The 24,055-nt window shown below is 45.3% G+C and overlaps 1 protein-coding gene across 3 annotated transcripts in view; it reads right to left on the bottom strand.

Annotated features, from left to right (window-relative positions):
- fosl2 (FOS like 2, AP-1 transcription factor subunit) overlaps positions 1-24,055 on the bottom strand; it is a 37,713-nt gene that overhangs the window by 10,200 nt on the left and 3,458 nt on the right. For 2 of the 3 annotated variants that reach the window (XM_070885728.1, XM_070885730.1), the window contains exons 2-4: positions 15,627-15,875; positions 4,401-4,535; positions 1,802-1,909 (exon numbers count right to left, since the gene is read on the bottom strand). In XM_070885728.1, coding sequence (XP_070741829.1) covers positions 1,802-1,909; positions 4,401-4,535; positions 15,627-15,875 — 492 coding nt within the window. The remainder of the gene's footprint in view (positions 1-1,801; positions 1,910-4,400; positions 4,536-15,626; positions 15,876-24,055) is intronic. The other variant, XM_070885729.1, reaches the window with a different exon arrangement.

Raw genomic sequence — 24,055 nt, 5'->3', positions numbered from 1 at the left:
AAAATAGTCGTCCAGTGCCCATGCCCGAAAGGTGGACCTTTGCATATGCAAGCAAGGGGCTACCCATTTGAAGCTCCCTGTGAACTATTGGGATACCCTGGACATAGTCGTCACCAGGCCAGCTGCATTCAGGAAAACTAGGTTTAAATGTGGCCTGACCAGCAGCTTGGGGGCAGGGATGTGAATGAAGGCTTTGCCACCCAATTTAAGCTAGTTTTCTGCCGCTATCCCCACCACCCCTCCCATGATTTAGTGTGGGATCAGAGGGGAAAATTCAGCTCTTGGTGTACTGTGACCAGATTTAAAGGTAACAATCGGCAAGCAAAAATACTAGACAGGATTTTTGCCACAGTGCATTTACTGAGTTTAAAAAGTTCGACAGTTAATGCAGTCGGAGCAATTCTGGGATGAGAATTCTTTTGGTGGGACGCAGCCCGAGGATCTCTCAAGAAGAGAGAGAGGCAAGAGAAATTGTGCAGGCCAGAGGCGAGAACAGGATTGCTCAACAAACGACAAGCTTTTTCTTGTTCATGTTAAACAATGCACGTAGCTGTATCTCAATGAGTTTTTTCTTTGGAAGCTGACCTGTTTCGAGCAGTTTTCCTTTGCAAGATCCTACATGTTGCTTTGGAAGGCATGCAAAGTGCTATGTGGCTTGATATTCTAGCCAAGCCAATATCTATTCAGATCTCATAGTAATCTCTTCAGGGAGTACATGATCACCAGACCCTCACCAATATATTCAAATCATAAAATATGCTATACAGAGGATAATGCACAGATTGAGCACATTACAGAGAGAATAATACACCACCTGGGGTTCAAACTGGATCAGCACACTTGTAACTGGATCAGTACATCCAGATTAGTACACTCGTAACTGGATCAGTACACCCAGATTAGTATACTCGTAACTGGATCAGTACACCCAGATTAGTCCACTCGTACCTGGATCAGTACACCCAGATTAGTCCACTCGTACCTGGATCAGTACACCCAGATTAGTCCACTCGTAACTGGATCAGTACACCCAGATTAGTCCACTCGTAACTGGATCAGTACACCCAGATTAGTACACTCTTAAATGGATCAGTACTCCCGTAACTGTACTGCTGTTGTCAGACATGACTATGCAGTGGTTCTGTGTCACATGCCTCATAGTGCTGTTACCTGGATGATTACTTTACGGAATGTTTTGAAGAAATAACATACCCCATCCATCCTGTAAATTATATAAGAGCAAAGCTGTCTTGGTTCACTCGGAGTTGCAGCCCATTACTCCACTTTCAGACATCGGATGATTTGTATATTGAACAGTTGCATGTGCCATGTTAATTTCAGTGGCAGAACTAGGATTGCCAAATTTGGTCGAAAGTATTGCAGGAAGTGTCATCACATGACCTCCCACCTCCAACTACACCCGTCACCACACACCCGCCATTGGTCGCCCAACACGTTCATCCTCACGGCGCACCCTCTTCCCACCAATTGGGAAACGACCAAACTCTTCGTGACCCAATTGGATGAACCTTGATCGTCAGTCAAGCAGCCTTCCCGCCTACCCCCACCCCAATATGTTTTATAACTAATTAACAAAAGTGTTCAAGTAAAATAAAATAAAACAAACCACCATTTATTTTAATGCCCCTATGGTTTTTTCCTCCCAGGATTGCTCACTGCAGTGTGCTGGAGACTCCAGGACAATCCGGGAGGATTGGCAGCCCTAGGCAGAACACAGACCTTAACAACACTCTACAGAACCTTGACGCATATTGTTCAATTTGAATATCATTGCACTTACATCTTGAAGCCTCTCTGTTAGCTCACGACGTCTGTTCCGACATTTTGCGGCAGCTAGCTTGTTTCTTTCTCGCCGTATTCTCCTCTTCTCTTCTTCCTCTGGAGTTAGCTGTCCAAAGAGTGGAAAGAGCGATTAGTAACAGGAGCCGAGTTTACGACACGAGCTTGACAATGGGTAATATGGATCCGACAGTGACAACCTTAACCTGGGATCACTAAACAACCACAAAGAATGCAAAGTGTTATTTAGTAATGGGAGCAGAGTGCACTATGCGAGCGCAGCCATGGGTAATGACTGTGAATTCTACAGTGACAGCCTTAACCTGGGATCACTAAATGCCACCAATAAACTGATGAAGGGCCTACGAGAGATGTAAAGCTGCCTCTTTTCAGATTCGAGATGCTGACAGGCCCGCTATGTATTTCTGGAGTTTTCTGCGCTTGCATCACACTTCCAACACAGTTTTTATTTTATAGTCCGCTGTACAAGAACACACTGACAGAAGATCGCACTGGAATTCCCTGACCTCTGCCCCCAAGCCGCAATATTGTGGCTCTCGTCCAGAGAACGGATATTCACCCCAAAAAAATCAGCAACATACGCACTGTCACGTGGACAGATGCGAGAGCCGATTTGTGCACTGCAAGATTTCACAAGCAGCATCAAAATAAGTGGCCAGTTATCCAGTTTGTCTCGATGTTGTTTGAGGGAGGAATGTTGGCCAGGACACCGGGAGAAGTCCCTGTGCTTCTTCAAACACCACTGGAGTCTATAATAGTAACCTGAACCTCAAACTTACAGGGCCTGGCTTGAAATCTCATGCCGTGGTTGGCACCTCCTACAATGAAGTGCTTCCCCAGTACTGCACCAGAATGTCATAGAAAAAGATAGTCCTGCCGTGACACAATATCCACACGTGTACTTTCCAGCAAAGATCACCAGATAGTGATCAAAAACATGGTCCGATTCATTCGCACCTCCCTAGCCCACAGACACGGAGCTGAATTGTAGGACTTCTCTGGAGCTATATATATATATGTCACACACACGATAGATAGAGATATGGATCTCTATTTTTAATATTAATCTTATAAACAGAAAACATCTGCACATGGATTGGTAAGGAGAAGAAAGGAAACCATTTTGTGAAGGCAGGTGAAGGTCTGGGCTCAGTGTTGGATCGAGTCATCAAGTAAAGCTGTCAGGTCAGTGTGTGGGGGCATTTGCATATTTTCCTCCCCTTTGATTGACAGTCCTCGGAGTGTTGAAGGAAGGGATGGTGGTGTAATGTGTCCACATAGTGATCTGCAGTCACATGGGGCTCAAGTGGCAGGCCAATTAATTACTCCACACACGTGAACAGTTTTAATAGAGTAAATAAGGAGGTACTGTTTCCAGCGGCAGGAGGGTCGGTAACCAAAGGACACAAGATTTATGGTCATTAACAAAAGAAGCAGAGGCGACACGAGGAAAAAATATTACGCAGAGAGTTGTGATGATCTAGAACGCACTGTCTGAAAGAGTGGTGGAAGCAGATTCAATAACTTTTAAAGGGGAATAGGGTAAATATCTGAAGTGGAACATTTTGCAGGGCTTTGGGGAAAGAGCAGGGGAGTGGGACTATTTGGATAGCACTTTCAAATAGCCGGCATGGGCATGATGGACCGAATGGCCTCCTTCTGTGCTGTATTATATTATGATTCCATAATTCTATGAAATACCTAAACTTAGTTTAATCATCCTGTTAGACAGAGAATGAGAAATCAATAGGAGACGGAGAGTCAGGGTAAGAGAAATGCACACAAGTATAGATACACAGAGCAAAACAGAAAGCATGAACAGAGACAAAGAAACAGAAAGAGAGACTGACAGTGAGAAAAATACAACCAGATTCAGACAGACAGAACGAGGAAGAAAGAGAAGAGACCTGAAAACAGAGCGAGTGAGCAGAGAGAGGGGAGGAGAGACGAGAACAGAGAAAGACCAGGGAAGGCCATAGCACAAGAGAGAATACAGAAAGTGACAGAGTACAGAGAATTGAGGTAGAGTGGGAGGGAGGGGCCAGAGAGCAACTAGAGTGAAAGCAGCGAATAGAGACCAGGGAGAGAGAAAAAGAGTACGGGCCTGAAAGCAGAGAATATCAAATGAGACCAGAGGATATAGGGAGACTAGAGACACAACCACAGACATACATACATATATACAGAGATGTGGAGAGAGCAACAAACAGTGACAACCACTGAAACACATATTGAACAGTCCAGAGCTGAGACCTGGGTATAGATTGACTGCCCAGCCTCCAAGCCAGAGAATTGGTTCACGGGCTCCTAAATAATTGATTAAAAACATGAGAGGCAGGAGAAAAAATAAGATAAACAAATACCTACACCAAAACCACAGTTACACACACACCGACAAGAAATATTAGAATTAACACTGAAGTATCTCAGCATGGATTTCACAAATCGAGACACCACATGGGACAGTCAGGGTGCAACTAATTAACGATGAGTGTTAAAGAGAAATGCTTGCTTTTCCAACCCACAGGACGGAGCAGTCCCATCTCATGGGCGGGAGAAAGTGGCAGGACCAGACCTACCCTGCAGAAGCACGTCTGCTCTTGGTCGCTCCCGGAGCAGCACTGACGGTGGCCATTGAGAAGTCCACGGCCCAGGCCATGCTGCTCTGCCGGATGGAGATAATGCGACGGCAGTGGGAGACGGCAGTGGAAAATCTAAATAGGAGGGGGGGAATGGAAATAAAAAATACAATTTAAAAAAAGGAGGAAAAAAAAAGATAAAGAATATCGAACCGATGACAATGACTTTCATAACCCCCCTCACACCTGAACGCTGCTCAGTTGTGGAGATCTCTTCTCGGTATTCCACAGAATTCAGCATCAATTTAAAAGCAGACAAAGGCCAACTACTCCAACCAGGAAAATGAATGACTAATCAGATTTAGTCAGGACCAGGGATCCGACTGCACAGCTCCCTGGCAATGCTGCACACTGCAGTAAGTTCGAATATTGTGTCCAGTGCTGGGAGACAGGTGTTTAAATAGGAAGCGGGTTTCGGTGCCGCCTTCAGTTGTTTAATGTACAATACGATGCGGACTTTAAAAAAAAAGTCAGCCATTGTAACACTCGCGGCTCTGAGTCACAAGGTCGTGGGTTCAAGTTCCACTCCAGAGACTGGAGCACAAAAATCTAGCCTGACACTTGAATGCAGTACTGAGGGATGAGACGTTAAACCAAGGCCCTCTCAGATCAATGTAAAAGATCCCTATTTCGAAGAAGAGTAGGGGAGTTCTCCCATTGCCCTGGTCAATATTTATCCCTCAACCAACACTCAAAATCAGATGATCTGGTCATTAATCCCATTGCTGTTTGTGGGACCTTACTGTGCGCGAATTAGCTGACACACTTCCAACAGTGACTAGACTTCTAAAGTACTCAATTGGCTGTAAAGTGCTTTAGAATGTCCTGAGGACGTGAAAGGTGCTACGTAAATGCAAGTCCTTCTTTCTTAAAATCTGACACAGATGAGGAAGTTCTCTGAGAACGAGATCAAAGCTATTCAAGCAGCACGAGTACATTTCGTTAGAGTCAAAAGTAAGAAAATCAAAAATAGTCCACGGGATAGAAGAGTTTCTGTCCTGATGAACTATGGAGCATTCTTAGGAGCTTAACACAGGAGGGAGCTGGTAAGGAATAGACTGCTGGTAGGTAGCAATTGCCCTAAAAAATATAGTCCCAAGTGGAATATATTGAATCAGGTTCATTCACCGCAAATCTTTACAGTAACGGATTTGACGTACTGAGACATACACAGTAAGAAAGAAAGGGTCATCTTTCCTGACAATGCGGGCGTAATTTATACCCAACCCATCCAGCGAGAAATAGGTGAGTTCAGGTTGGCCACTCGCTTTACGCCCTGCTCGATTGAGGTTAAAGAAGAGTAAAATCGGGCAGCGTGTAAATCGGGTGTCATATCCGAACCTGCCCGTTTCTCCCCCAGCGGGTTAGGGTCAAATTACATGTGTGTCTCGACTGACAGTAGGACAAGATGCACGCATTCAACACTAGTAAAATGGGGACTGAAGGGGAGTGACCAAAGGCTGCACTTCTTTACAAAAGGAATGGTCAACACATGGAATGGACTTCCAAGTAGGTCAGTGGACGCAAAAATGCTCGGATCATTTAATTAACAGTGGATTCAGTGATGGGGGAGGGGCGTGGGCTGCAGAATTGTCGACCTTTCTGGATAGGTGGGCTAGAAGAGATCAAATGCTCTCCTTTACCTATCCATCTAGTGGCCCAACGGAAGATATAACAGGTAGACTGACGAATGAACTACTTCCTCACAACAAGCAAGGACACAAAAAATAAACAAACTTTGTTTTTGTTTAAATAGCCTCATACTTTTCATTCCTTCCTGGAACCACAAAACTTCTAACCTCCCTCGGTCTCTTCCTGCATCCTATAATCGCTGAGCTTTTAATACTCAGTCTTGCAGTCACTTAGTTACTACTTCCTGGTTTATCTCATTTTCACTCCTATTTTTTTTAAACCTTGATGTGTCGTGCACTATGGCCCTTCAAGTTTTCGCAAGAAGAAAAAAAAACTTGCATTCCTATATTACCTCCCATTAGAACATTCTGCAAGGTTCACTCATTAAAGGATTTCTCCCTCGGTCATGTCGAAAGATTATGTGGTGGCTTTATTTTATATTATATCATATCATTTATAAATCGTTCCTCCCTCCAATGAAAGAAAGAAAGACAGACTTGCATTTCTATAGCACCTTCTATGATCACCGGACGTCTCAAAGCATTTTACAGCCAATTAAGTACTTTTGGAGTGTAGTCACTGTGGTAAAGTAGGAAACGGGACAGCCAATTTGCACACAGCAAACTCCCACAAACAGCAATATGATAATGACCAGATAATATGTTTTTTGTTATGTTGATGGAGGGATATATATTGTCCAGGACATAACTCACCTGCTCTTCTTCGAAAATAATGCCTTAGGATCTTTTATGTCCATCTGAGAGAGCAGACATTTAACATCTCATCCACAGCACCTTCGACAGTGCAGCACTCCCTCAGCACTGCACTGGAGTGACAGCCTAGATTTATGGGCTCAAGTCCCTGGAGTGGGACTCGAACCCACAACCTACTGACTGAAACGAGTGTGCTACCCACTGAGCCACAGCCGACACAATGCATCTATTTCCTTTTGTGAATCTTTTTTTGCTGACAGAACAACGCCTACACTTGAAAAGTAATTAATTGGCTGTGAAGTGCTTTGGGGGGTGGGGTCTTGAGGATTTGAAAGGCGCTTTATGAATTTTTTCTATCTATCTGGTCAATGTCAGTAAAATTCCTTTATTAATCAAAGATATTCACATCAGTCATTGGTGGTACAGGAGAATGATCGCGAGGGTGCCTGTTTCCAGGTGAGCCTCAGGGGGCAGACAAATACACATATCTATACGGCAAACTGTCCACCGGATTTGGGTGTGTACCTGCACTTATTACATAAACGCCCAGCCAGAGGCACAAACAGATACCTTTGCCTCCTGTTAATCTCCAGGCTCCCAATCTATTCTGTTCCAGGACATCAAAACTATCGAACTACTCATCTCCCTCTTCTAACAAACCTTTAACAAAACGCAGCACCAACTAATCGCTACTTCTCAATTGATCTGTGATGTACTGCTACAATGAAGCAAGATTTGTATTATTTTGCTACAATATAGACAGACCATACTACTTTGCTAATATTGTATAGACAGACAGTGCTATTCTGCTATAATATAGGCAGGCCGTGCTATTCTGCTAATATATAGACAGACTGCTATTCTGCTATAATATAGACAGGCCGTGCTATTCTGCTAATATATAGACAGACTGCTATTTTGCTAATATAGACAGACCGTGCAATTCTGGTATAATACAGACAGGCCGTGCAATTCTGCTATAATACAGACAGGCCGTGCTATTCTGCTATAATATAGACAGATTGCTATTCTGCTAATATATAGACAGACTGCTATTCTGCTATAATATAGACAGGCCGTGCTATTCTGCTAATATATAGACAGACTGCTATTTTGCTAACATAGACAGACCGTGCAATTCTGCTATAATACAGACAGGCCGTGCTATTCTGCTATAATATACTCATATGATGCTTTTCTGCTGTAATATACATAGGGGTCAAAATTCGCAACTGCCATGTTTGAGGCATTGTCACCACAAGATAAATTTTTAATGCCTCGTTTCAGGAGAGCTCCCCAAACACGAAATTCAGTGCTGACGCCTAAAGAATTGATAGCAGTGTAAAATCATGCCGTTGCACACTTATCTGTATGTGCTACGCTAAGTGGGCCGTTAAGCGCAGGCTCAACATTCGGGAGTTATGCAGCACTTGGAGCTGTGCCACAGACATAGTGGCGCCACCTAGATTCCATTGAGGTGTTGATTGGGGGCCTCAACACCTCGTGGATATATTCACTTCCTATGCACTCACTCAGACCGTGAGCACGGCAGACCTTGCAGCAGCAGCTCATCAGCATGCCCATCGGTTCACGGAGGCCACACTGGATGCACTCCTTGATCCCCTGGAGAGGCGTCGACAGGCACTGAGGACATAGGCTGGGAGGAGAACCCAACCCCAAGCATACTGAAGACTACGGAGGGAGATGGCAGAGCAAGTGTCTGCAAGTGACATGGTGCCAAGGACAGCAATGCATTGTTGAAGAAAGTGGAACATGACATGACATGGCTAGTGAGGGTGAGTATCTTTAATTTCAAATGTCAACATGCTATGCTCTGACCTCAATGTGCACTCTCTGCTCAATGTAGAGTCTCGGAATCCATGCTCTAAGTGGGTGAGGCCACAGTCAAGGTTCCCATTTGCAGCCTCTCCCACTGCAAGGGCCTGCATGCGCTATTAACCTTGCTACTCGGTTCTGCAAACCCATTCCTCATGTTGTTAACTCCTCAGTCTTCACATGCATCTCGAAGACGGTAGCCTCCCCATTACTGTAAGGTCTGTAGCCCTAATTCAAGCACTGCCACAGCAAGTCGACACCGCAAATGGTAGTTACAATCGAGCTGTGAAGACTCTGAGTAAATTGTAGTAAAATATGTAAGGCACTTGGGACACACAGATAGAAGGCCTCTAACGCAGACTCTCTGTTTAATGTTACAGGCGAAGCTCACACACAACTGGCGGGAGAAAATGTGAACTGGTGGAGGGGAGCTAGACCTCCAAGTGCTCACTCTGTTGGAGGAACGGATAGTTGCCCTGATGGCATGCAAATTGATGCGATGGGTGCGGCCGAACCCCCTCGTGTCAGTGACGGTATGTTGAGTTCTTTTGCAGTGACCTGCAGGACACTAAGCCCTCACACCATCAACGTGCAGCTATTTCCATGAGACTGGCATTCACGAATGCCTTTCCTGCTCCTGGCCCCTCCCCTGCAGGTGACCGCTGTTCTGTGTTTGTGCTTTCAGATGACCAGGGCCTTCTACGGGTGCAGATTTTGGCAATGACCAAGAGGATGAGGAGGAGCAGGATGACGACACCTCCTTCGACCTCACGCAGGAGGCTGCACAGAGCGCGGGGCCAGCAGTGCTGCTGACCAAGGGCTGTTGGGAGAGGCAGAGGTGGATGATGCTCTGGGACCCAGTGGCCTCCAGCAATGCCACAGGGAGGGGGAAGCCCGGGGTCCAGCTCCCTGAAGGGTCAGTGCACGGCTGAGTGATGCTCAGCAGCACTCAATGAGCCCGACCTAGAGGTTGTCGCCAGACAATCCCTGCAGTTGCACAGTGATCTGCTGGGTGCACTAGCAAGGGTGCCAGAGAGTGTTGATGCACTAGCTGTGAGGATGAAGGACTCCACCTCAACTGTTGCTCATGCCTATCAACAGCCCATGGAGACCATCCTTGGTAGATACCAATAGAAGCTAGATGCAAACAGTGAACATGGGGTCCCAGACATGGTGGCATAGCTATGGCTGACATTACAGTGGCCATTGAGCACCAGGCCGATGCTATTGTAGGCCTCCATACTCAAATGTCATCAGTGCGTGGTGTCCTGAGTCACCTCTCTGATGTACTGCAATCGCAGACACTCTTGATGCAGAGGCAAATAGATTCAGTGGACGCACTGACCGCTGCCGTCTGGTCTGGGGCCCCATCAGTTGAATGGTGCTTCCAGCCAGGGCCCGAGCTGGTCAGGGACATCCTGCTAGGCCATCATGTGTGGCTGCAGATCCAAGTCAGCAACCGACTCTCAGCCTTGCTGCAGGCCCCGAGACCCCATTGTGGAGGAGCAGTAGGTGTGGGAGGGGGGAGAAGGGAAGAGGTGGTAAAGCCTTCTTTAAGACAAAGTAAAGACCTTTGGGAAGGTGGCCACATATGCTGACTTTGTGAAAATAAGCTTTAAAAATTAGTTGCACTTGTATGACGCACCAAACACTTGGTTGATAGTCAACAGAGATGGCGGGGTTGTTGCAATATGAGCTCATGTAAATTATTGCATTGGATGAATGATGCCACAATTGTTTGGTACTCGCCAGAGATGGCTACCTAGTTACAAAATGAACTGATGTCAATATGTCCACTTGGATGTCTCGGAGAATGTTTGAAGGGGTTTTGTGGGTATGTTGATGTGTTGGGGATGAAGTTGTTGGCATGTGCTTGTTTTCAGCACACATGATTTATGTTTGCAATAAATCAAGTTTGGATTGTTCACGTGATGACGCACTGATTATTTAAAATAGAGGGCTGATGGGTGGATAGCGAAGTGTTGAATTGATGCCCACATGTATAGGCTGGCCATTCAGTACGTCAAGTCTCATTTATTGGAACTGATGAGCGATGAGGCTCTGGCAAGCAGTCCTTCCAGCCGCAGCAGTGTCAGGCTGCCTCCTCCTTTGGTGAGGCTTCTCCTCTTCCTCCCGAGGTGGATCATCCATCCCTGGAGTTAATGGCTGGCCCCTCATAATGGTCAAGTTGTGCAGGATGCAGCAGACAACGGTGATCATGGAGACTGTGTCAGGCGAGTACTGCAATGCTCCTCCAGATTGGTCAAGGCAGCAGAAACGCTGCTTCAGTAGCCAGAGAGTTTGCTCAATAGCAGCCAGGGTTGTGGTATGGCTGCTGTTGTAGCGCTGCTCGACAGGGGTGGAGGGATTGCAGAGGGGTGTCGTCAGCTGCCAGGGGGCCACACCATATTCTTTGACGCCCAGGAGCCAGCCACGGCCTTCATGTGGTGGCTTGAAGAGTCGTGGCACAGGATGATGGTCTCCCGCAGGATGATGGCATCGTGGCAGCTGCCAGGGCATCGACAGGGAGGATCAGCTGTCTGTGATTGCAGACCAGCTGTATGTTGAGGGAGTGGAATTGTGGGGAGGGGCCCTCAATGCCACATGTGCGCAATCAATGGCTCATTGAACCCTGGGTAAGCCCGCTATCCTGGCAAAGACACGGGAGTGCTCATCCTGATCTTCCCTTGACATGCTGAACTTGATGTAGTCCTATCATTTGCCGTAGAGAGCGTTGGTCACCTGGCGAGTGCAGCAATGTACTGCAAACTGCGAGATGATGCATATATCACTACAGGAGATTGGAAGGTGCTGGTAGCATACAAGTTCAGTGCTGCCGTCACTTTCACTGCCATTGACAGCGAGGTCCTGGTGCCGATGTCAGCTGCCAGGTATATCCACAGAAGGTTGCAAAGGTTGAACCTCAACCTTCTTAAGCAGTGCTCCTCAGACATCTCAAGAGAAGAGCACACAGTAAACCCTGCTTGTGTACAGCCTCCTGCCCCACCGTCTGGGGCTTTTCCTCTGGGGAGAATCCACATTTGCCATAAGCTGTCTCTGCAGCCAGCGCCTTTCAAGCCGACGCCGCAGGACAATGTGGTGTGCGATCACTGCCCCCATCACTTGGCACAGGTCACAGCGAAATAGAGATATCAAAGTTATCCGAGATAGCAGCCAATGAGTCCCAGATACTCGTCGTCATCATGGGCAGTCCCTTGGAAGAGAGTTCTTTGGTGGCTGAGCAATCCAATAAGAGAGCCACAGACCGTCACAGGTGGGACAGACATTCGCAGAGGTAAGGGGTGGGTGGGACTGGTTTGCCGCACGCTCCTTCCGCTGCCTGCGCTTGACCTCTTCACGCTCTCGGCATTGAGACTCGAAGAGCTCAACGCCCTCCTGGATGCACTTTCTCCACTTCGGGCAGTCTTCCGCCAGGGACTCCCAGGTGTCAGTAGTGATGTCGCACTTTACCAGGGAGTCTTTGAGGGTGGCCTTGTTACATTTCCGCTGCCCACCTTTGGCTCGTTTGCCGTGATGGAGCTCCGCATAGAGCATTTGCTTAGGGAGTCTCATGTCTGGCTTGCGAACCATGTGGCCTGCCAAGCGAAGCCATGTGGCCTGGCATGCGATCCCACATACTAACAGCCAATCAGGTGAGTCAACAGCAGAATGACGCAACACCCTACTGCCTGTGCGAGCATCAAACGCAGCACTAACCGAGACCTCTGAGCCCTGGCTGCAACTCTATTTAAATAACGCCCCGGATTAGTTTCTCTGCCTTGTGCAGTCCAACTTTTTCAGGTGTCATGGACGCCAGCCGTTAAGTGAGGTGACAAAGTGAATGTGGAGAGAAGGGCACCAAGGAGGCGATGCACTCATACGGATGTCATGATTTCCATAGCGTTAGCCGGCGGTAAGTTACGTTTGAACTGAATTTTGCATCAGGCGTGAACAGCACCGAACGCCACTCCCAGACGCCTAACTCCCAGTTAACACCTAACACCGGCGTTATCAGTAGGCATTAGCAACCAAATTTCGACCCCAAAGTGTGTAATTCTGTAATATAGGGTGTGATTTCAATATGTAATTCTCTTTAATATGCAAGTGTTGCTATTTACTAATATTCAGAGGCAGTTGCCATTCACTGTAGAATATACAGGCTCTCCTATCATGCTGTGATATACGCAGGGTATGATATTCCTTATAATATACACAGTATGGACAGTCTTACGCTATGCTGTATAATACATACATGGTGTATCATTCAGATACTGTATACAGAGGGCACTATTTATATATTAAAAGCCTTGCGTAGAGTCTGCACTTCCTGTCCAGAATCCTCATTTCCTCGTGTCGTGATTTATGCTCTTGGTTTTGTTCCACCATTTTCCATGGTAAATTGCTATGTCATTATTTTCCACTCAAAGTTACTGCATCAGTTGTTATGGTAAAATTGCAGGCTCTGATCAATAGGTTGCTCTGTAGATTTTTTAAATTCTCTCTCCCAACTCATTCGACATTTTAAAAATTCTTTATTCAACAATACCTTGCATTTATATAGCGCCTTCAACATAGTAAAACGTTCCAAGGCACCTAAATGCTATTCAGCAGCTGACTGTGAGTAATAACAAAGGCAACTTACTAACTGCCTATAATAGACACCCTATTAAACTGTAAAGATGCACTGTATTCCCTATAATATTTACTATAACATACACTTGGTATGCTGTTCCCCTGCAGCAGGCGAAGTTGCATGTTAAAACAAAACTCACTGCAATTTGATTACAGAAACCGATCCCTGTTGCTGTCCAACAGAACACTAACTAAAAACCTGACTACATAAAACAATTTGCGATTCAATTGAATTGCACTCCCTTATGTTAGGGGTGCAGATATATAGCTCTTTAATAGTGGCTGCGTAGACCATAATTTAAAAAAAGCAAATGTGATTCTGGATTTTATATATGGGGCACTGAATATAAAAGCAAGGAAGTGATGTTGGATTTGTATGTTGGTTAAGCGTTGGCTGAGGGGTGACCTAATAGAGGTCTTTAAATTAATAAGGTTTTGATAGAGTGGATACAGAGAGAATGCTTCCACCTGTGGGGACGAGCCTAACTAAAGGCCATCAATACAAGATAGTCACCAAGAAATCCAATAGGGAATTCAGAAGAAACTTCTTTACCCAAAGAGTGATGAGAATGTGGAACTCGCTACCACAGGGAGAGATTGAAGTGAATAACATAGATGTATTTAAGGGGAGGTTAGATAAGCATATGAGGGAGAAGGGAATAGAGGGTTATATGGATATATTTAGATGAGGAAAGACAGAAGGAGGCTTGAGTGGAGCATAAATGCCAGCATGGACTGGTTGGACCAAATGGTCTGTTCCCATGCCGTATATCCTGTGTTAAGCCAGAGATGGAGAATTGTGTATCCCATTGGAATTCAGAAGAATGAGAGGTGATCTTATCGAAACATATAAGATTATGAGGGGGCTTGACAAGGTGGATGCAGAGAGGATGTTTCCACTGATGGAGGAGACTAGAACTATAGGGCATGATCTTAGAATTAGGGGCCGTCCATTTAAAACGGAGATGAGGAGAAATTTTTTCTCTCAGAGGGTTGTAAATCTGTGGAATTCGCTGCCTCAGAGAGCTGTGGAAGCTGGGACATTGAATAAATTTAAGACAGAAATAGACAGTTTCTTAAACGATAAGGAGTTATGGGGAGCGGGCAGAGAAGTGGAGCTGAGTCCATGATCAGATCAGCCATGATCTTACTGAATGGCAGAGCAGGCTCGAGGGGCGGTATGGCTTACTCCTGTTCCTATTTCTTATGTTCTTATGTTCTTAATACTGGAAGGCTATTTAAGCCATGGAAAGGGTACAATGACTGATGCCAAGAATGAAAGGTTATTGTTTTGAAGAAAAGGTTGAAACTGGTGAGGGGTCTTCTTCACTGGAGCAAAGATGTTTAAGGGGACATCAAATTAAGGATTTTAAAATTATGAAAGGTTTTGAGGGTAAAGAATGAAAGATATGTTACCAATTTATCAATTGAGGTTCAGTCAGAGGACTGTCACTAGAAGAGTGAAGAAGGAAAATAGAAGCACGGAAGACATTTTTTCCCCACACAGACGATTATTGGAACATGGAATATGTTGCCACATGTGGCTATTGAGGCAGAGACTACAACATAATTTCAAAGGGAATTGGATAAAGCGAGAATATAAAAGCAGGACCATGGGATTAAAGTAAATACTCCCAGTTAAAGAGCTGACAAAGGCACAGACATGATGTCCAAAGGACCTCTTTTTGTGCTTTAAATTGTGTGGTTCTTCAACCTTCAAAATGCTACTCTTTGACACAGCCTCTGGGTTGCCTCTCTATGTATTATGTTGACTCCACCCACCCCTATCCCCCAGATTACAATACTGGAACAAAATGCTATCCTGGTATAGCACTAAAGTGAATTTTACAGAGGCACTTCTTAATCCCAAGGTGCTAGCTAGGTGACAATAGAGCCTAATGGATTGAAGCTGTGCTGTGAGGTATTAGTAAGAAAGTCTTAGGTGTGCTATTTTAAATAATACTCTTTTATTTTAAATCTTTGTTAAAATAGTGGACAGAGGGAGCTTGGAAGGAACAGTTGACTTTGGACCTATGGCTCGCAAAGCTCTCCACCATTGGGGTTTTCCTTGCCTCATGTCTGAGTCTGCTGTAAACTCATTGATAAAGAGATTGATTGCCATGATTAGTCAACAACTTCATTATGTTTGTACCAGGCAAACTAGATGGACCTTGATCTTTTCTCATCCAGCAATTCCTATGAGGCCTTGCACTTGCAAAGACAGAAAATAAATTGCAGAAAGGTGACTATAAAAGGCATGGAGAGCGGGAAATTGAACACAACTTCAGAAGGCTAAATGAATGGGCTGATGATTGATAGATTAATCTCTACGGACACAGTGCTTCAATCTCACCTGTTCGTCTCTTTTCCTTCGTCCTGTTGCTCCGATAGTTTTGATAACCCCCGGTCGGTGTAAAGTGGTGGAGGAAGGTGATGAGATGCTGGTCCCTGGTAGATTGTAAGGGTGCGACCGGGAGTAAGGGCTGGACATTGAGGTTATAACTGTGGGCTGAACCATCCACTGCAAGTCCTGGCTGGTGGTAATGGCGGTGATTGTTGGGACAAAGGCACTGCTAGATCCTGGCATGTCTGATCGGTATTTCTGAGGGGAGGAGGATCAAAAAAAACATAAGGCCAGTGAGTGCCATTGCTGCAGTCCCATGACAATACAATCAAAACCTCATTCATACACATCTTACAAAAGTCATGGGAAATTCTGCTGATGGTACAGATGGAGACAAATTATTTCTAATTCCCAAATTGTTCCTGAACTTATCAGTGCTGCTTTAGGAAAGTCTCATTGTAAGCAACTTTGTTATAACCCATCATGTAGAATCTAGCTGCAGCTTGCATGACAAAGAATTTGCATTTATATAGCGCCTTTCATAACCTCAGGAGGTCCCAAAGTAGTTTACAGCCAATGAAGTACTTTTGAAATGTAATCACTGTTGTGATGCAAGAAATCATACTTTAATCTCTATTTTTCCTCTCTTTTTCACTCGAAACTACCAATTTATTTCATTCATTTCTACATATCTCAAACCTTAATGGGTATGGTAATGTAGTAGTTGTGTTACTAGTCTAGTAATTTAGATCTGGACTAATAATCCAGGGAATGAGTGTTCAGATCCCATCGTGGCATTTTGATTATTTGAATACAGTTTAAAATATCTGGAAATAAATGGTAGCAGAAAAAAATGACAATAAAGGTGTTGGTCAGAAAAACCCAACTACTTCATGAATGTCTTTTAGGGAAGAAAATCTGCTGTCCTTACCCAGTCTGGCCTATATATCACTCCAGTCCCACTCCACTCTAGTTGACCCTTAACTGGCTTCTGAAGTGGCCTAGCAAACCTCTCAGTCATACAAGGGGCAACAAGGGATGGACAATAAATGCTGGCCTTGACAGAGACACCCACATCCCGAGAATGAATGAAAATAACTGCTGACATTAACACATCTTGCCATTCTGATTTTGGTTTTATCCAGCAATGAGGCAACTGTGTTAAAAAAAATCCTTTCCAAATATCCAGGCCCGCAGAATTCAAAAGGGACAAAGCAGTATGAAATATAAGCGTAAATAGTGCTGATTTTGCAAGGTCCTAAGGCTATAGGATGGATACTCCTGATCGAAGTCACTATGCTTCATGTGTGAACCTGAATGTGAATGGTGATCACAGCTGTTAATTGCTCTTTGAAGTGGCAATTCAGTTAAGAGGGATGTTGATGTGGGACATATAGGCCAGACCAGCTAAGGACAGCAGGTTTCTTTCCCTAAAGGACATTAGAGAACTAGTTGGTTTATACAACAATTTGATGATTATTTTTACTGATTACACCATTTTTTTTTTTTTATAAACTGAATTCAAAGTCTGCAAATGCCACAGTGGGATTTGAACTCATGTACTCTGGATCATTAGTCCAGGTTTTAGGATTACTAGCCCAGTAACATAACCACTACACTACCATACGTTTCTTTTCTGTTTTTATTGTTCAGTGCAAGGTGCGGGGCAGGAGCAAGGTGTTGCAAGAGCAGAAAACTGTTGTGTATGCAATAACTGTTAGACTGAGTACTGTTTAACTCCAAGAGGTATGACCTTGGCTCTGCTTTATTAAGGCCCAAAGTGACTAATAAAGAAAATGGCTGGTCTTTTATACTTGGACTGCACACACGTGCATGCAGCCCAATGGGCTCCAACAGTAACGCCATCTAGTGGCTAGTGATCCCGAAAGTACATACATGACAATACCCCCCTCTGAGATATTAACACAGTATTTTATGCTGTTTTCCGGTGTTTTACGCTCCCAGGTTGACCGTCTCAGTTCAACTCCAGCCTTGGGTGAGTGTTCAGAGTCTGTTGTGACTGGTGGCTGGGTGGCTGACCTGGTGGGAGTAGCATTGAAAGTCCCAATTCACTGATGACCACTGAGTCCTCTGATGACTGGGGGTTGGTTGGTTGGTCGTCGACTGTCTCTTCCTCCGACTGTTCCGGTTTGTCTGTGTGCCACAGCTTTGTCTGATCCATATGTTTCCTGCATGTTTGCCCATTTTTGAGCTTGACAATAAATACTCTGTTGCCCTCCATGGCCATGACAGTACCAGTGAAGCACTTGGGACCCTGACCATAATTCAGACATATACAGGATCATTTACAGAAATATTACGTGACATAACGGCGCGATCGTGATACCCTTGCTGACTTTGTCTTCTATATTCAACATGATTATTCAACTCCGGGTCTACAAGAGGTAGCTTGGTCTTAAGACCTCTCCATCATTAGTTCAACAGATGAGACCCCGGTAAGCGTGCGTGGTCTTGTCCTGTAACTAAGGAGTATGCATGACAGGCAGATCTGCAGTGACCCTTGGGTTACTCGCTTCATACTCTGCTTTATGATTTGGACAGCACGTTCTGCTTGCCCATTGGATGCAGGTTTGAATGGTGCTGACCTTACATGTTTGATACCATTGAGTTTCATGAACTCTTGAAACTCCTGACTGTTGAAGCACGATCCGTTGTCGCTAACAACGATCTCAGGCAGACCATGTGTCGCGAACATGACACAGATTCTCAATGGTAGCTGTGGATGTGCTGGATGACATGATTATACACTCTATCCACTTCGAATATGCATCTACCACAACTAAAAACATCTTCCCCAGGAAGGGACCTGCAAAGTCTATGTGGATCCTGGACCATGTTTTGGATGGCCACGACCACAGACTCAGCGGTGATTCCGTTGGTGCTTTGTTGAGCTGCATGCAAGTGTTGCACTGATGCACACATGATTCCAGCTCAGAGTCAATTCCCAGCCACCATACATGAGACCTGGTGATGGCTTTTATCATTACAATGCCGGGATGTGTGGTATGTAGCTCACGTACAAATTTCTCTCTCCCTTTCTTGGGCATAACAACACGATTGCCCCACAGTATACAATCTGACTGAATAGACAGTTTGTCTTTGCAACGAATGAAAGGTTTGGTCTCCTCGCACATTTGCTGGGGTATGGCAGACCAATCACCTTTGAGGATGAAACTCTTCACCACCGATAAAATCAGGTCCTGGCTGGTCCAGGTCTTAACTTGTTGAGTCGTGACAGAGGTTCCTTCACTTTCAAACGCATCCATAACTAACAATAGGTCCGCCGGTTGTGGTGTTTCCACCTCCGGTATGGGCAACGGCAGATGGCTCAAAGCAACGGCACAATTCTCGGTGCCAGGAATGACAATCATAAGCGGATAATGTCTGGATGTGGGATGAAGCATTGGTATTGATACCTTTGTTTTCAGAGAAGAGTGAAATGAGCGGCTTGTGATCTGTCTCCAGTTCAAACTGAAGACCAAACTTTTTAACCCCACCACACACAGGCTAGTGCTTCTTTCTCTACCATGCTGTAGGTTCTTTCCGCTTTAGACAAACTGGTTGAAGTTTACCCGACTCATTAGCTTGTTGGAATACGCAACCAATTCCATATGACGAAGCATCACAGGCCAATACTAAACATTTACATGGGTCATAATGTACCAGCAGTTTGTTAGAGCAAAGCAAATTAGTGGCTTTCTCAAAAGCTCTGTCTTGAGACACACCCCGCACCCCAGCAAATGTGCGAGGAGACCAAACCTTTCTTAGCAGCATGTGCAGTGGTTTTAATAAGGTGCTCAATTTAGGTAGGACGTTACCGAAGTAGTTGAGTAGACCCAGGAATGAATGCAGCTCAGTCACATTCTGCGGCTTGGGTGCATTATAGATGGCCTTGGTTTTCACGTTCGTGGGCCCGATGCCGTCAGCAGCAATTTTCCTCCCCAAAAATTCGACCTCTCGTGCCATGAAGATGCACTTCGAGCATTTCAGTCTGAGTCCCACTTTGTCCAGACCATGTTGAACCTCTTCTAGGTTGTTTAGATGTTCCTCAGGATCACGCCTGTGATCAGGATGTCATCTTGGAACACGACGGTTCTAGGAACGGACTTCAGTAGACTCTCCATGTTCCTCTGAAATATTGTTGCAGCTGAGTGAATTCCAAAAGGGCACCTTTATGCGTGTTAATGCACATAAGTCTCTTCGACATCTCGACCAGCTCGTGTGTCATGTAGGCTGACGTCAAGTCCAGTTTGGTGAACGACTTCCCTCTGGCTAGCATCACAAACAAGTCATCAGCCTTCAGTAGCGGGTATTAATCCCGTTTCGAAACCCTGCTGATTGTAGCCTTGTAGTCTCCACAGATTCTGACTGTGCCATTTTCAGCACAGGAACAAATGGGGCTGGCATATTCATTAAATGCAACCGGTGATATGATCCCTTCACCCTGGAGTCTGTCCAGTTCGATTTCGACCTTCTTAGTCATCATATACGGAACTGCCCGAGCTTTATGATGGATGGGTCTTGTATCCAAGTCCACGTGGATCTACACCTTGGCTCCCGTGAAGTTGCCGATGCCTGGTTCGAACAGCGAGGAGAATTTGCTCAGTACTTGGGCACATGTATCTTTCTCCGACGACAACGCCTTGATGTCGTTCCAATCGCATCTGATTTTTTCAAGCCAGTTCCTGCCGAACAGCATTGGGCCATTGCCTGGGACAATCCATAGCGGTAACTCATGAATCGCACCGTCATACGACACTTTAATTGTGGCACTGCCAATCACCGTTATGAGTTCTTTGGTGTACGTGCGCAACTTGCCATTGACTGGATTCAGCCGGGCCTCACAGCCTTAGTATCCCACAGCTTGTTGAATGCCCTCGGGCTCATTATCGATTGACTTGCCCCCGTGTCCAGTTCCATCGATACCAGCACCCCATTAAATTTCACGTTGATCATTATCGGTTTGCTCTTCGTTAAGAATGAGTACAGTCCATAAACTTTCTCCTCTGGTATCTCGGATTGAGATTCCGGATCCGCATTAGCCTGACCATCATCCTCCACGTGGTGTGTCGCAGCACGCTTGCTCACCTGCGGACACTTGCGCTGGAGATGCCCCACTCTCAGCAATTATATTGCTTAAATCGGCATTGCTGGTGCCGATGATTTCCCCCACAACGCCAACACGGAGAAATCGGATGCATTCCCGCTGGCGAACTTTGGGCAGCCGCAGGTTTCGCGTACGCAGTCGGGTAGGCCCTGCCATGTGCCGCTCTGCCGAATCAAATCATATTTACAGTACTTGCCGAGTTTCGATTTTTCACTGATATCTGCTTTAGACCTCTATCCATCGTCATGCATGACTGAGCGATCGTGATGGCCCTGTTCAAGTCCAACGTCTCCACCGCCAGTAGTTTACGCAGGATCACCTCGTGGTTGATGCCGATTACAAAAAATGTCCCGCAGCATGTCTGCCAACACAGCTCCGAACTTACACGGTCCCGCTGGACGTCTCAGATCGGCAATGAATTCCACCGCATTCTGGCCCTCAGAGCGAACATGCGTGTAAAATCTGCATGAAAATCGAGATGATGATGACTTCGTCTGGCTTAAGGTGGCCCTGTACCAGTGTACACAATTCTTCATACGTCTTCTCTATTAGACTCACAGGCAGGAATAGATTCTTTATCGGACCATAAATTTTTGGACCGCAAAACGTGAGGAACACCAACCGGCGCCGATCTGCGTCGCCGACCTCTTCCATTTTGTTGGCCACAAAGAACTGGCTCAAACAGCTCACAAAGTCTGCCCAATCTTCTCCTTCCACAAATCGCTCCAACAATCCAATTGTGCTCATTTTTGCATGCAAAGGTTCTTGTTGTCTCGTCATCAAATGTTGTGTCTGCAATAACTGTTAGACTGAGTACTGTTTAACTCCAAGAGGTATGACCTTGGCTCTGCTTTATTAAGGCCCAAAGTGACTAATATACAAAATGGCTGGCCTTTTATACTTGGGCTGTGCACAAGTGACTAATTCTAGCGGCTAGTGATCCCAAAAATAACTTCAGCGGTCACCATATTAGCTCAAGAAAAGCAAAGTTGAGTGACCATTTTGAAATTTATAACAAATGTGCTTTTAAGAGTTAACTGGTAGCTGTAATGTAGAGATGGGCATTCCCACTCAAGATGTCCTCTGGAGAAGAAATTCAACCCTGTGTGAAGGGAATTGCCCACTGCTCAGGTATACCAAGACCATCAGCAGGCTGAGGCCATTAGAGGGATCAGCGTGCGGCGGCATGCCACTGCAAGGAGCAGCACGTGTTGCTGCAGGAGGGCGACGGCTGACTGCAGTGCGGGCAGGTACAGCAGGAGTGGCTAGGTCAGGGCAAAGGAGCGGCAAGAGTTCATAGAGGGATGTGATCAGGGCCCAGGAGAGGCGAGGGCCTTGGGGCAGCATGGGCCAGCCCACACTGCGATATGTGCACGCACTAGGTCCGTGCAGCAGAGCTGGCCTCCAGTCGTCTTGGTTAATCCTTGCCACTGGACCAAGACCTAGCTCTGTCAAGTCCATGTGGTGGCTGGTGTGCAACGGCCACCACACATTAAAAAAAATCCATGCACAGGCATCTTCCACCCTTCAGCATGTAGTTTGCAACCTGGAATATTAGGTCCTTCTTTGAAGCACCTGTGAACTCATCCCTTTTCGGCGTGGAAGCAGGTCATCCTTGTTTCAAGGGATTGCCCATGATAAGAACATATGATACCCCAACCAGCCAGCATAAATGTCATACAATGAACCATGATGAATCTGGAGTAGCTTCCCTCACCCAAGGAAAGGGAATGTTAATGAATGGACAAAAAACTGCCATTTATACGGCACCTTATCACATCTTAATCCACTTCACATTTAGCGAATTACTTTGAAATGCAGCAACTGGTCAAATACAGCACCTATTGTGCACCCTGCTGGATTCCACAAACAGCAATAAGATGAACATTAATCCATTTTTTGTAGTGTTAGTTGAGGGAGAAGTGTTGGCAAGGTTGCATTTATTGTCTATCCCTAATGGTGAGCCTTCTTCTTGAACCACTGCAGTTCTTGTGATGATTCTGCTCCCATGATGAGATTGGATAGCAATTTCCAGCAGGTGAAGGAATAATGATCTATGTCCAAGTCAGGGTGGTGTGTGACTTGGAGGGGTTTTCATTCTTACAAAATGAAAGAGAAGCTTTAACCCAACTTCAAACATGCAACTGCTGTTGAAATTTTTAAAAATTAGAACTGCCCAAACCAGATATTGGTTACAAGTTGAATGTGACCAGACTATAGTGTATCAGAGGGTATCCTTTCTAGCATGGATGTGGGCTTTCAGATTGATGGTGGAGCACAGCTATACAGAAAATGCATGCAAAGTAGACACACACAGACAGTCTATGTGCTTAATTGCAATCCGTAGAACATAAGAAATAGGAACAGGAGTAGGCCATTGGCCCCTCGAGCCTGCTCTGCTATTCAATAAGATCATGGTTGATCTGATCTTGGCCTCAACTCCACTTCCCTGCCCGCTCCCCATAACCCTCGACTCCCTGGCACAGCAACTGCTAGAATTAAACAGAAGTTTGGTGGATAAAATACATTTCACCATGCTCTTGAAACCTGGGAAGTCTTGATATTGTAACTGAAGTTAATGGCTGGTTCCTGCCTCTGTATGATATATTCTGGCTATTGCCTCACTCAACTATAAACACTCAACCAAGAACAAAGAACATTTTTCACAGTTTGATGGGCCATTACATTTTTTGTAGAAATTACAATTATAGTAGATCTATTCACTGACAAAAAAATTGCACATGACCCGATCTGCATACAAGAGCACTGTCTATTCATTACTGTATAGGAATGGTGATGTGGTAAAATCTGTGTTAAACATACGTACTGGTGTGCACACACAAACGTGTGATAGTCAGTATTAAACAATTTATTTTGCCAGGAGTGATTTGAACATATATCTCAAGTGCAATGTCTGTGTAACCTAAAGAGCATGGCTGAGAAGCCTTGGGAAGACAGCAATGCTTAGATTGGTTTATTTGGCATGGTGCTACAGGACTATAGATTGTGCTTTTATTTATGAATCGACAGAACGGTCTCAAAGCTTTGTACAATTCTTTGGCAAAAAGACCAGAAACATTTTGCAATAAAATCCTTGTTAAATGAATCTGTCATTTATGGTAATCGTTTAAACTAACAACTCAAGAACAAACAGAAGTACAACCCAGCCCTTAAATCATTATCAAAAGCACACCTCAGCTGGCCAATAAGGGATTACCTGCAGTTAGGGTTGCTACCTGCCCAGTTTTAGACTAGACTATCTGGTTTATTGAGCGAGGTGACTGGAAAATTTCCAATTGGAATTTGGATA

This window comes from Pristiophorus japonicus, chromosome 7 (assembly GCF_044704955.1).
Source record: "Pristiophorus japonicus isolate sPriJap1 chromosome 7, sPriJap1.hap1, whole genome shotgun sequence".
Classification (NCBI taxonomy): domain Eukaryota; kingdom Metazoa; phylum Chordata; class Chondrichthyes; family Pristiophoridae; genus Pristiophorus; species Pristiophorus japonicus.
The sequence above is the reverse complement of the archived record's forward strand: the minus strand, read 5'-3'. Positions and strand labels throughout refer to the sequence as shown.